A 13,051-nucleotide genomic window follows, 5' to 3' on the forward strand; every position below is an offset into this window, starting at 1 on the left:
TCGCGGCAGTGGTGTTCTCGTGTTCATTCATGCCGCGAAATTTGACACAGTCCGCACAGCTGTGCTGGTCTTTTTGTTTGAATGCTGATATTTTGCAAATTTTCCAAGACATGGGGCGCAGATTCAATGCAACGCGTCCCTAAAAACAGCACTTCAGTAACGGTTGTGATAAAGAATGTTTTTTTTTTTTTTTTTTTTCGGGCTCCGTGAAGCCCTGGCTTAGCTACGTCTCAGACTTGTGTGCTATGCAACAAGCGTAGCTTTAAAGTGCACGTGATGTGCAGCTGCTCTGCGCTTTTCTGAGGTAATGCCCAAACTTCGTTAAGGCCTTGTTTCAGTGTTTTTTGAGGTTGTAGCCTGAATTTCTCTATCTGATTCCAGGTGAAAGAGGCGTTCCCGCAAAGTCGTACCAGTTCTGCGCACACGCAGAGGCTTTGACAACACACAAGAATGGGGACAGTAGTGAAAATTCGAGCGCCGTTCCAATGGACGATGCTGCACAACTAGAAGAGGAGGTGGAAGTTATAGATTGAGACGGTATGTCTACCTATGGATACGCTATGCGGCCACTATTCCTTTGTGATTTCACATTGACGTGAATGATTTTTATCAAGCATTCAGGAAAAAAACATTTATATATCCCGCATTGTCTTTAGTTCTGACCATGAAACTGAAATACATGAGTAAGCTAGAATCGTGATAAATTATCGGCTTTTGCTTCCTCAGCACTACTGTTGATCAAAACAAACAATTAATACCTTAAACAATCTCTATATTACTGCAGTAAATTCGAGTGTAGAGCTTGTTACAACATAAAAATGAAGTAATAAAACCAAGTCATCCGTAGATACACGAGGAATATTCTTTTATCTAGCCACGTCACCAAATGTACATGAAAATACTGCATTTCAACCTTATCACTCTAAGCATAATGTTACCCTAAGAACAGAGAAGGACTGACCTGTTTAAACAAGACCCATTTTTCATCCTCTTCACATACGGATTCAATGAGCCGTTTGTAGTATTTAACAAAACGAAAAAGTTTTCAATGCGTGACGGAAATTTAGTGATATCTCTGTATCTGTAAAGAGTGGTTTAGATGGCATAATAATTCTGTCGTTTTTTTTTTTTCTCAAGGACCAACACACAGCGCTAACCAACACACAGGAAGTTCTGAAGGTATGTAAATACAGTTTTATACACTGTTTGCCTGTTTCACCTGCAGCTGTTTTTTTTTTTTTTTGACAGAGTTTGCGCTTTTCTCTTTTCAGGAGTTACCGGAAAGGTTCAGAAGCTTTTAAAAGACGCTGGGATTCAGCTCAGCGCGAATGACATCTTCAAGCAAAAACAGCTAATAACGGTTGCAAAAATCATTGATGAAAGTGGTTTCTCTGCTTCACTAAGGCAGCGACTTGTTTCGCACGCTTTGTCCACATAGGAATTTATGCTCCTCAGGGAAAGGGAGACTGGAAAGAAATTTGCAAATTAGCAGTGCCCCCAAGACATCCCATACGCGCACGGCTGCGGCGCAATAGGCAGAGGCGAACAGAATGACGGAAATGTTTACGACGACACGGTTAATAACTCATATTTCTGGCCATCAAAATGCACGTTGCTCTTGGCAAATCATGCGTAATTGCTTCTGAAAAATGCTCGACAAGTAAGATGATTCTAATAAAGTTTTAATCAGTAGCCTCTTTTAAATAAATATCCGTGCACAAATTTCACAGCGCGCAGTCCATAATGCGCGCTCTAAGCAACGTCCACAGCAAAACGGTACAAATTTATCGCGTCGCAGGCATATAGACCTATCTTCATGGTTGTATTACATTCGTAATACAATCATGAAGATAGTGACTCCACGCACATCATCAGTTTCAAGGGACGACGCACGAAAGACTCCTGCCGCGGCGACGGCACCAGCTGCGCCCGTTGCGGCGAGCGCTCGGGCAGTCGCGAGACTTGCGCTCACCGCGACGAGCCCATGTTTCGTGTTTTGAAAGCAAGAGGAATCATTATTAAATACTTTTTTTTGCTGACACTCGATCGGTGTTGCCTGCGTTGTTCATAATGTTGTTGTTATGAGAACAACCGAGGCAGCAGACTCGAAGCTACGCGGCAACCCGGAGAAGCCAGAGCGATCGGCGCAGGGAGTCCTTGCCGTGACGTCACGTCGGGCTGGCCGCCAGAGGGCGCCACTCAAACTTCTCGGGGCTAATAATCTTCCGGGGCGGAGAGAGAGACAGACAGACTCACTAGCGCCAGTGTCGCCGCCAGCTAGCTGCTCTTCCTTGACCTGCTGCTCGCCATTCACCTGCACGGCAGGCGTTGCGGCTGATGGTGCACTCTGCTCTTCAGCAGGCTCCTGTTTCACCTGCACAGTCTCCATGGCCGAGGGCCCGTCCTCTTCTATGGGCTCCTCCTTCACCGCTTCCTCCTATAGATAGGCCGGAGAGAGTAAATGGGGGCGAGGGAAGAAAGACCACAATACCAAGCGACCACCATTAGTCAGCAGCCAATCTTCCGGTGCTGCCAGCATCACTGGTTAAACATTCGGCCAAGAAACTGTTACTGCGGGATAACTTTTTTGGCTATAGGCAAGGGATGAACGCAACGCTGGCATCGACGGCAGCGCCGTTTGCGCCGAGGAGTGCACGTGAGGCAGGATATGCTCAACGCTGTGCGTGTGAAAACGGCTGCAATTGCTGCATTCTAAGTTAGCAAAAATAGACTTTAAACAGAAATCATTATGTTGTTGATTACGCAGGCAAAAACATATTTTTCCTTGAACCCTGTTTGACAGCTTACGCTAGTTATTTGATTGCTGCTGATCTTGTGGAAAATCTTACAGCAGGCAGCTGGGATACAACACTTGTCAGTTACCGGGGGGTGAATGTTATGAGTGCAGGTTATAAAAAATTTATCTAAATTTCCTCCCCAAAGGTCAATTGAGAATAGAGCAAGCATTTCGTTTTCGTTGTGAAGGCAAATTATCGAGATATTATTAAAAACTTTCTAGAAGAAAAAAAGAATCGTTCAGAATTTCTGCCTCGCCCTACGTCTACCATCACATATATGTTTGTTGTACCTGCCGTAGCTCCCATTCGATAGAAAATATATGCCGATCTCGGAAAACAACGGCACGTGCGGAAGACTGCTGCAGAACCAGATTTTACCTGAAGCCTGCAACTGAGTCCGTTGTATGTGCTCTAAATTAACAGCTAGAAAACTTTTGGGATACGCCGAGAAGTTGCGAAAAACTAGCTTACGGAGGTTTTCCAAATATGCAGTTTGTGTTAGGTTGTCCCAAAGGATTATCACCAGTCTCCTCCAAGGTTGTGAGCATTGTGGTGTTACAAAGTCCTAGAATTCTCATGCTATAAATATGCTAACAGCTACGGCATCGCGGCCAAGCATGCGGCGAAGCATGGTTCAGTTTTCTCAATGGGACCGTCCTAGAACTTCCGACCGAGCAGAGACACAGTTTAGGTTTAATTCAGAGACTAGTTTCAGCCAAAATCATTGTTTAAAATGCTGACTGACGACCATGCATAGCAAGTTCGGGTACCACACCATTGAGACATCTAAATTATGCCGCGTCGTGCCATACTATAACAGATATGTGCTATACTCCTTGCCGGGGTGGGTGGTGCAGTGGTTACGGCGCTCGACTACTGTTCCCGAGGAGGCGGGAACGAATCCCGGCCTCGGCGGGCGCTTTTCGATGGAGGCGAAAAGCAAGGTGCCCGTGTGCTGTGCGATGTCAGTACACGTTAAAGAACCCCAGGTGACCGAAATTTCTGGTGTCTTCCACTACGCCGTCTCTCATAGCAGAGTTGCTTTGGGACGTTAAACCGCACAATCAACCAACCAGAAATGTGCTATACAGCACAGGCCGTATTAGCCATGTGAAAACACTCTGAAGGCAGCCAGAACTGTAAGCCCATTTAATATGGGTGTTTTTAAGAGGAAGTGCAGCTCGTCGGAGGTGTGCAATTTATTGTGTTTCCAGAGGATACAGACATCACCTCCTTCACTTCATATGCACATCCTACTTCAAAAATGCACGCCCAGCTTTTTTAAACTGCCTCTGCAAAATAAAAAACTTAAGAATTAAAACGTCCAAGAATTGCTATTGCTGCCAGGATAGCAATTTGGTTGACCGCTTTCATTTGCAATGCCTTCGGTTGCGTGCTATGCTAACCAGCCTCCTATGCTGGCTCCGCCGGAGCCATCCTGCAATACTCTCACCGCTGCTCGCAGGGTGGCGCGCTGGCTTTCTAGGCCATTGCGGCGGCTCTTGGCGAATTCCCTTGTCTACAACAGTTCCAGTTCCACAAGGAACCAGTGTGCCAGCTAAACGGAACCTGTATTCCAAACACGTGCAGCCAACGGCTGCTCAGGCCTGTGGTTTATTGAACAGCGCATGGCTGGTAGGTACTGGGGGTGTGCTTTCAACCAGCACAATTTGGGAGAAGGCAGAGCGGAGGTGAGCATGTGCAAAGTAGGGCAATGTAATCGTCCAGGAGGTCACTAAATTTGCATCTCGCAATACCCAACAAACAATTGTGACCGATCGTGTTGCTGCCTTTACCTTCAACGAAAGACTTGTGGCAAAGGACGCGTTCCTTTCATAAACTGTCTCTCTTCTGTGCTCTTTCGATATCTTTTACATGTGCAGGGTATCAACAAAGCCCAGCCAATGTCCTTGACGTCGAGGGCATGGAGCACTGCACTGGCAACCCCCCCCCCCCCCCCCCCCTCCCACCCGGTCCAAATTTCAGCAGGTACCTACTCAAAAAGACCAAAGAGACTGTGACATTGCAATAGTGTTCAAATATGCAGGGAAACCATTCAACCACAGCAGTGCCAACTGATGGCAGAAATGGCACCGCCAAACACACCCACTGTTAAAGGTAGTTTCATTAAAATGTGCGGAGAAATGCTGCCAGACAGAAACGCAACTATTGGCTGCCTATTCTGGCACTTTACGCCAAAGCAATAGTGGAACTTATACAGGCTCAACCTTTATCAACCGATCATCCCATTCTAAAGTGGACGCTACTACCGCCGAAAACAGAAGTTTTTATATGCAAGAAGAGAAGACAGGGAAATGAAATACAGGTGTCCCCAACCACTGCCTGCTTATGCAAACAACCTGCAATGGAGTTGAGTTTTTCTACACAGACCTCCACATCAACATGACCACAAAGAGCTAAGCATTCTATTCCTACATAACAAGAACAAAATTCGATGTGGATGGAGATGACCTCAGCAGCCTCCGTCTTAAGACGGAGTTAGACGAGTCAAAATGCTGTATTTCAAGCAAGACAGGAAGAGGCATTCATTATGGTGTATTATAGCTGGAGCCACTTTGCGACGATAAACCCCGTAAACCGAACTTATCTTTGCTACCAGCTCTCTCGCCAAGTGGCTGCGTTGTAGCAAACTCCTCTTTTAGTGGTTAAAGGGCCACTGTCCAGCGAAGGCCCTTTTAGGCAAAGGAGCCCAGTGTTTCAATCAGGTACCGGAGATAGTCTGTGCAAAATTCTACAGCGACACGCGCGCCGCAAAGCATCGAAAATACAATTCAAAGCTCTCTCATGCTCTCCTTTGGGAAGCCAGCTTCTCCGTTTCCTGCGCTGGCCCGACGGGCCACAGTAATGACGTACGTACCGGGAACGACGTCCATTGGTCCGTCTCGCTGACTGACGGGAGAAGGATGGGTGTCTACCGCTCGCAGCGCGCTTTTCCCTCGCCACGACCAGACAATCCAGCGGTGCGCGCTCCCTCGACCGTTTTATTTTTTTTCGCGCTCGCGGAGAGCCACGCCCCACCTCCCGCCAAACGCGGAGGAGGAAGGGGAATTTGTATTGCGGAGGCTAGACGACCTCGGGCAGGAGAGTGAAAAACTTTTGCGAGGGAACGGAAGGAGAGCGGCAGGATAGAATCGGGTGATTGCGTTGGCTGTAACTGCGTTATTAGTTACTCTTTTCAAAAACATTTTGCGGCCTTGCGTTCCAGGGGCGAAGTCTCACAGTCACCGGGGAAGAAAATATTTTCGACCGGAGGGTGGACAGTGGGCCTTTAACAGCCAGATTTTTTCCAGAAGTTTACGTCAGAAAAATGGTGCAATTCAGCACAGTAATATTCAGGCAGGTGCATCAGTTAGTGCTGTTGTCCCCAGGGACATTGCGTCGGCCGGGAAAAGAAGACCATTGATTTGACGCAAGCTCATCATGGCAACCTGCCCAGGAAGGGAAAAAAATCTCCTGCGACTCAACAGGCAGCAAACACTGCCAAGCGTGCCTCACCTGTGAATCGTCCACAGACTCTTCGGGAACAGCGGAAGACTCTTCCTGCAAGGAAAGCGTGCAACAGGATTGTACGACAGCTCTACCCGACGATGCAAAGTTGCGGGGCAAGCAAGAGCTGATCGGACATCGGCAGTGATCAGGCGGAAGCCTTGGCCGCCGACCACGCCGTGAGGCAGAGAAGTACCAGAAGAATGACAGAAAGACGAGGAGGAGGTAAAGCAGACAAAAACGAGAAATTCCCACTGCCAATGGGAAACACGAGTGCTGCTAGGCAAAAGAAGCAGAGAGAGACGAAGATTGAGGGACCAAGCACCTCATCTTTCGAAGCAAGGCCGAAACAGCCGACAGATGAAAAACAAGCAGACACAGCAGAGAGTCAAAGAAGCAGCAGCTAGGACAAGAAGAGTAGAAACACAGACAGGATGAAGGCGATGGGCAGTAGGCACAAATTAAAAATGACAACCCCATTACGGTGCCACATATGGTGCTACAACAACCTCGTGAACCCCTTAAACTGACAATGCCACTTTCCCACAAGTTGAATACTAATCAACACAGTCGTCTGCCACCAGCATCTGGCCAACATACTCCCGACACACAAGAACATTAATGGTAACTGCTCGCAACGAAAACCCACTACACATCAGTTCTCAGATGTGAGGCACAAAAAAGGACACTGCTGCGCCATCCTTGAGAGATGTTTCAGGCTGATCCTCAGGACAAAACACGAACTTACAGCCAGTCACAACATTTGCTATTGCCAACATAAAACCTCACAGAGTGGAATTTGGTGCCACAGAGCTCTGTGAGCCTCAACAATGGTATGTTCTCCCAATGCATTGTGGGACTACACACAGCAGCAGCTGTGGTTCCCAAGTTAACGCACCTCCTTGGGCGAAGTGTTGTCCTGCTGATACCCGTCGTCGCCGCTGCCAGGGTTGGTGGTCGAACCCTGCGACTCGTCCCCTTCGTCAGCGCCACATGTGACAGCAGCCCCTAATTTTTGGACGACACATACATAGAAAAACAATGTTTTAGAGGTATGCTGCCCACCGAAGTTCACCTGACAAGTTTCACTGGCACGACAGGCAAACTGCACGTCCTCTGGCACAAAGGGACACCTATGAATGCAAAGCCGGCCTCGTGTCAATGCTGTAAACTTCATCGGACATTTGCAGAATGGCCAATTTTGGCTGCAGTTGGTGTTCTTTGAGAGGTAGGCATCACACGCACACGTGAACCCAAAGAGAGTCTCAATCAAAGGAGGTCAAGTAAGGCCATCCAAAGTAAAGAGGCCAGCTAGCTCAAGAAATTATAGGATGCATGCAGACTACACACCACTTTGGGACTTTCCATAGACAAATCACATACGTGGCAGCGGGATGCTGTAATGCACCCCGTCTGTGCGACCAATGAGCAGCCCCATCACAATACTGGGATATGATGAGGTTTTCACAGCTCCCTAATAATCCAGTCTTTTGCAGCCTAATGCATTAGAACCCCCCTTTGTGATGAGGCATGCTCTACTTGTTGAACCAATTTTAAGGCATTTAAGTACTTGCTGCTCATGATAAAATTAATCACATACTGGAAACTCCTCCACCCCTGTAGAGCTAGCTATTGGCAGGTAGAGTCCAATGTCAAAAATTAAGGCAGACAAAGACGAGACTGCCCTTGGTACACAACACATTCTAGAGTGGAGCTGAAACTTGCCAGAAAACAGACTTTACCGCATGGTTATCACCTGCACATGCTTTGGTAGGAGCAGTAATATGTAGTTAACGATGCAGTGGCAACATGGGCCACAATGAGCCAAACACGGCATGGTTACTGCTCACCACAGTTGCACACTTTGTGGCTTCAAATAAGTCCACGTGAGGAGATTAACTGAATGCCTTGACACAGGTACAGGTAGGTTTTACAGGTATTTTAAACACAGCCGCACGACGCACTTGTTTTACATAACGCGCTCTGTTCTGCCAAGATAGACGGCTTCAAAGGCACAGTAACTACATATCAGTTCAAAGCCGTTTCGACACAAATGAAGCAAAGGTTACTGCAACCATTCAAAGCTTCGCGCGAGATCGTTTCGAAACTATGCTTCGAAGAACGAAAAACACTACGCGAGAAAAGCGGTTACTTATCAAAAAGCGTTTCACAATTCCGCGCGGTCCGGGCATCGCCGGTGAACTCGGTGCCCAAAATGGCGGACGCCGGCTTTTTTTTTTTTTTTTCTTGTCCCGAGAGCTAAACGCACCTGCTCGCCGAAACACCACCTGGGCCCAGATCCACACTCCTGCGTTAATAAACGTTCGCGGCTTAGTGCCCAGAACGCGCTGTCCACAATCTAATCGAGATCTATAACGCTGAATTCCCGGCACAGAGGAGGAGGGCATCGATCACACTCGTGTTCCATTACAGAACCAGTGGAAGAAAAAGCGTGTGCCTCGAAAAAATTGACGTCGCTCAACGTTTGCAATCTCCGCAACTGCGAATTTTCAAAGACTGCAATACGGTTCCACATATCTTTTTCGTGAACGCGCGATCTACAGCAACTACGGATGGTGGTAGCACGTAGCAGTAAGGAGAGAACTCGGGTCTCACATCTCAGAACCTCATGCCATTCGATCAAGCGTCAATCACACTGAACTAAGATTGAACAGTGCCACTCTAAGAAAGAACAAATACGTACTCCGAAAACAACAGGTGCAATTTCACAGACTTACAGGGTACGTACGCTTCAGCGCGCTTTCGGACCGCCGGCTCCGGTACGAACAAGCGAATGCAGCATCCAGCGGAAGAAAAAAAAAAAGCGCCGGAATACGAGAGAAGGGTGACGCTGACGATGCCTAGCCACAATCCAACCGGTAGTCACGAATGTTCTATGAACGGGCTAGCGCGCGCTACACCCTGGCTACTGGCCGGCCTGCGCGTTCGAAACGCGGCTGAACGCAACTCACCACAGTGAAAACAATGCGATCGGCACACAACGAATGTAATAATTATGAAAGTTCGGATTCCAGACTTTTAGTGCGATTAGGGCAGCTCAGAGCAGCTCGAAGCAAGAGCCGGCGTGCGGGAACAGGGACGGAGGTCGAACTTGTAAGCATGTAATGTCACTCGCAGCTGCTAGCAACACTGGAACAAGCCAGAGAAAAACTGTAAAACGCGGCCCTAGAACAGGAATACATGTGTATCACAGATACATCAAGGCGCGGCGCGCCGAAACGAGGACTCCCGTTGAAGTGTAGCAACGTGAACTTTTTCCATTCGTCAGGCGCACTAGGCCTAACGTACCAGCCATGAAGCCGGCTTCCCTAGGTATGAATGCACGCAGTCACCTGCAACCTCGGAGCACGGATCCGCGCCGAACAAGGCATTATAAGCACACAACTCACCGGATCCTTCTCCAGATTGGCTTGAGTCGATTGCGTCTTGCAGCCGCTTGACGAGCACCGCTTTGTTGCCCTTTGTATCTAGGCCTCGCGCTTGCAGCTCTGCCTTCAGCTCAATCACTTTGAGCTTGCCGATGTCCACATCACTCATCGTCGGCGTTCACGGGTCCGTGGTGGAACCACGAGACAAGTACGACTTCGCCGACGACACAAATGCTGCGGCCACTTTTTCTGGCCGTACCGTTTTGTTTACCAATGCGGTGCTCAAGACACACGTCTTTTCCAAAAAGAAAATGGCGGCCAGCGGGCAACCGCGTGATTGCGCAGATAATTTTTGAAACAGCCGCTCCAATTGGTTGCCCCACAAGGGTCCACCAAGCAACGACCAATCACGTTGCGGGTCTCATGCGACACGAGCAGACGCCAGATTTTCTAGCGAGCGAGTTTTTCCGATATAGAAGGTAGGTGGCGCTTGCAAACAGCTGATAAACGTTAATATATTTTATTTCAATCTTTCTTTGAAAAGGATAAAAAAAAAAATACTTACCCCAAAGCAATTACACTGAGACATACATACTATATTTGAGAAAGCATTTTGTTATACAAGAATAACAGTCTTTTGCGTCACGGTAAGGCACATTGTAGTGTGGTTGTGAAGCTACAAAAAAGAAACAAAAATTCTGAACCGTACTACACATGCTGGAGGCACTACAGATTCGAAAATTTCGGTGGTTCCTTTTCTTTCGCCATCAGCGCCATTGCAGACTTCATCAGGTCCTCTGACTGCAGCATGCACATGTTCCAGGCAGCCTGTAAAGAAGGAAAGAGAGAGAGAGAGAAAAAAAAAAGTTATTTCCACAAAAGCTGATAGCCATCTGATAGCGCGACATCAATGGCTGGCACCTCGCCAGCAACCAAAGACAATGCAAGACAATCTCTTAAATCCAAAATGAGATCTGGGATGCATTTGGGGATCACATTTTTTCTTAGGCTTTCAAAATATGTCAGTGGGATTATGAAGGTGAAAAGTTTTATATATTTTCTAATTGCATCGATTGTTTCAGCTCAGTGAGATAACCATTTATTGGACCGAAAAATATGAAATCCTTAACATAGTAAAGTAAGTACATGTACAGTTTAAATTAATACTTTTGCGTATTTGCTTCATTATTCATCATCAGCCTGACTATACCCACTGCAGGGCGAAGGCCTCTCCCATATTTTCCCAATTAACCCGGTTCTGTGCTAGCTGCATCCATTTGACCCCTGTGAACTTTGTAACCTTATCCGACCACCTAATTTTATGCCGCACCCTGCTACGCTTTCCTTGCCTTGGAATCCAGTTTGTTACCCTAAGCGACCATCGGTTATCCTCTCTTCGCACTACACGTCCTGCCCATGCCCATTTCTTCTTCTTGATTTCCACTAGAATGTCAGTAACTTGAGTTATTTCTCTGACCCACTCTGCCCGCTTCCTATCTCTTAATTTTATCCTTACCATTTTTCGTTCCATAGCCCTCTGCGTTGTCCTCAACTTAAGTAGAACTCTCTTGGTTGGCCTCCACGTTTCAGCCCCATAGGTGAGTAGAGGTAAGATGCAACTGTTGTATAATTTCCTCTTGAGCGATACCGGTAAGCTGCTAGTCATAATCTGCGAGTGCTTGCTATATGCGCTCCATCCCAATCTTATTCTTCTTGTTATTTCCTATTCATGGTCCGGATCTGCGGTTACTAGTTGTCCTAAGTAGACATTCGCCTACTACTTCCAGTGTTTCGCTATCTAATGCAAACTGCTGTTCCTTCCTAAGGCTGTTGAACATTACCTTAGTCTTCTGCATATTGATTTTCAAGCCTACCTTTCTATTTTTCCTGTCTAGGTCACCAATCATTTTTTGCAGTTCATCTCCTGAGTTATTAGCAAGGCAATGTCATCAGCAAATCGCAGATCATTGAGGCATTCTCCATCTACCCTTATCCCTAACTGCTCCCATTCCAAGTTTCTGAATACTTCTAAGCAAGCTGTGAATAGTACTGGGGAGATCGTGTCTCCTTGCCTAACACCTTTCTTTATGGGAATTTTGTTACTTTCTTTATGCAGAACTATGGTTGCTGTGCAGCCAGAATATATATCTTCCAGGACTTTCTCGTACGGCTCGTCTACCCCCTGATTTCGCAATGCCTGCATCACCACCGAGGTTTCTACGGAGTCAAATGATTTTTCGTAATCAATGAATGCTATGTATAAGGGCTGGTTATATTCTGAGCACTTTTATATCACCTGGTTGATGGTATGGATATGATCGACAGTAGAGTACCGTTTCCGAAAACCTGCTTGATCCTTTGCTTGATTGCAGTCTAAGGTTGTCCTGATTCTATTAGCGATTACCTTAGTAAATACCTTATGCGTAGCAGACAGTAAGCTGATTGGTCTGTAATTTTTAAGGTCCTTAGCGTCCCCTTTCTTATGAATGAGGATAATGTTTGCGTTCTTCCATGGTTCCTGTACCGTCGATGACACCAGGCACTGCGCATACAAGGTGGCCAGTTTTTCTAGCACAATATCTCCCCCGTCCTTCAACAAATCTATAGTTATTTGATCCACTCCAGCTGCTTTCTCTCTTTTCATAGTTTCTATTGCTTTCTTAACCTCGTCCTTCATCACTGGTGGAACGTCTGATTGTTTTTGCCTACCACCAATCTCATTACAGTCCTGACTACTTTGGCTACTGTAGAGATCAGTATAGACCTCCTCAGCTACTTTGACTATCTTGTCTATATTCGTGATGACGTTGCCCGCCTTGTCCCTTAGCACATACATCTGATTTTTGCCTATGCCCAACTTCTTCTTCACCGCTTTAAGGCTTCCCCCGTTCTTTACAGCATGCTCAATTTTCTCCATGTTACACTTCCTTATATCGGCCACTTTGCACTTATTGATTAGCTTTGATATCTATGCCAATTCTATCTTAGACAGCTTACCGGTATCCTCTCTAACTATCCGACCGCCTACTTCTACAGCGCACTCAGTAATGATATCTTTGAAATTATTGTTTATTTCTTTTAGAGTAATGTCGCCATCCTCAGTTAGAGCTGAATATCTATTCTGTAGCGAGATCCTGAACTCTTTTGCCCTCCCCATCACAGCTAATTCGTTAATGGACTTCTTTTTTACTAATCTGCTGCGTTCCTTCTTCACATTTAGACTAATTCGAGACCTGACCATCCTGTGGTCACTGCATCGCACTTTCCCGATTACCTCTACATCTTGCATAATGGCGGGGGTTGAACACAGTATGAAGTCAATTTCATTTTTAGTCTCCCCGTTAGGACTTTTCCATG

General features: G+C 46.7%; 2 protein-coding genes across 4 annotated transcripts in view; both read right to left on the reverse strand.

The window, feature by feature from the left end:
- The window catches only part of LOC146173013 (heterogeneous nuclear ribonucleoprotein U-like protein 1), a 34,380-nt gene extending 24,352 nt beyond the window's left edge, over positions 1–10,028 (reverse strand). For both annotated transcript variants that reach the window (XM_084584083.1, XM_084584084.1), the window contains exons 1-4: positions 9,716–10,028; positions 7,204–7,313; positions 6,315–6,359; positions 2,257–2,437 (exon numbers count right to left, since the gene is read on the reverse strand). In XM_084584083.1, coding sequence (XP_084440209.1) covers positions 2,257–2,437; positions 6,315–6,359; positions 7,204–7,313; positions 9,716–9,863 — 484 coding nt within the window. In that variant the 5' untranslated portion in view covers positions 9,864–10,028. The remainder of the gene's footprint in view (positions 1–2,256; positions 2,438–6,314; positions 6,360–7,203; positions 7,314–9,715) is intronic.
- Positions 10,029–10,198: 170 nt separating this feature from the next.
- LOC146173014 (delta(3,5)-Delta(2,4)-dienoyl-CoA isomerase, mitochondrial) overlaps positions 10,199–13,051 on the reverse strand; it is a 31,777-nt gene continuing 28,924 nt past the window's right edge. For both annotated transcript variants that reach the window (XM_084584092.1, XM_084584090.1), the window contains exon 8: positions 10,199–10,522. In XM_084584092.1, the coding sequence (XP_084440218.1) occupies positions 10,421–10,522 (102 nt within the window). In that variant the 3' untranslated portion in view covers positions 10,199–10,420. The remainder of the gene's footprint in view (positions 10,523–13,051) is intronic.

The sequence above is a fragment of the Amblyomma maculatum genome, chromosome 11 (assembly GCF_055883805.1).
Source record: "Amblyomma maculatum isolate TAMU_Amacu chromosome 11, ASM5588380v1, whole genome shotgun sequence".
Taxonomy (NCBI): Eukaryota; Metazoa; Arthropoda; class Arachnida; order Ixodida; family Ixodidae; genus Amblyomma; species Amblyomma maculatum.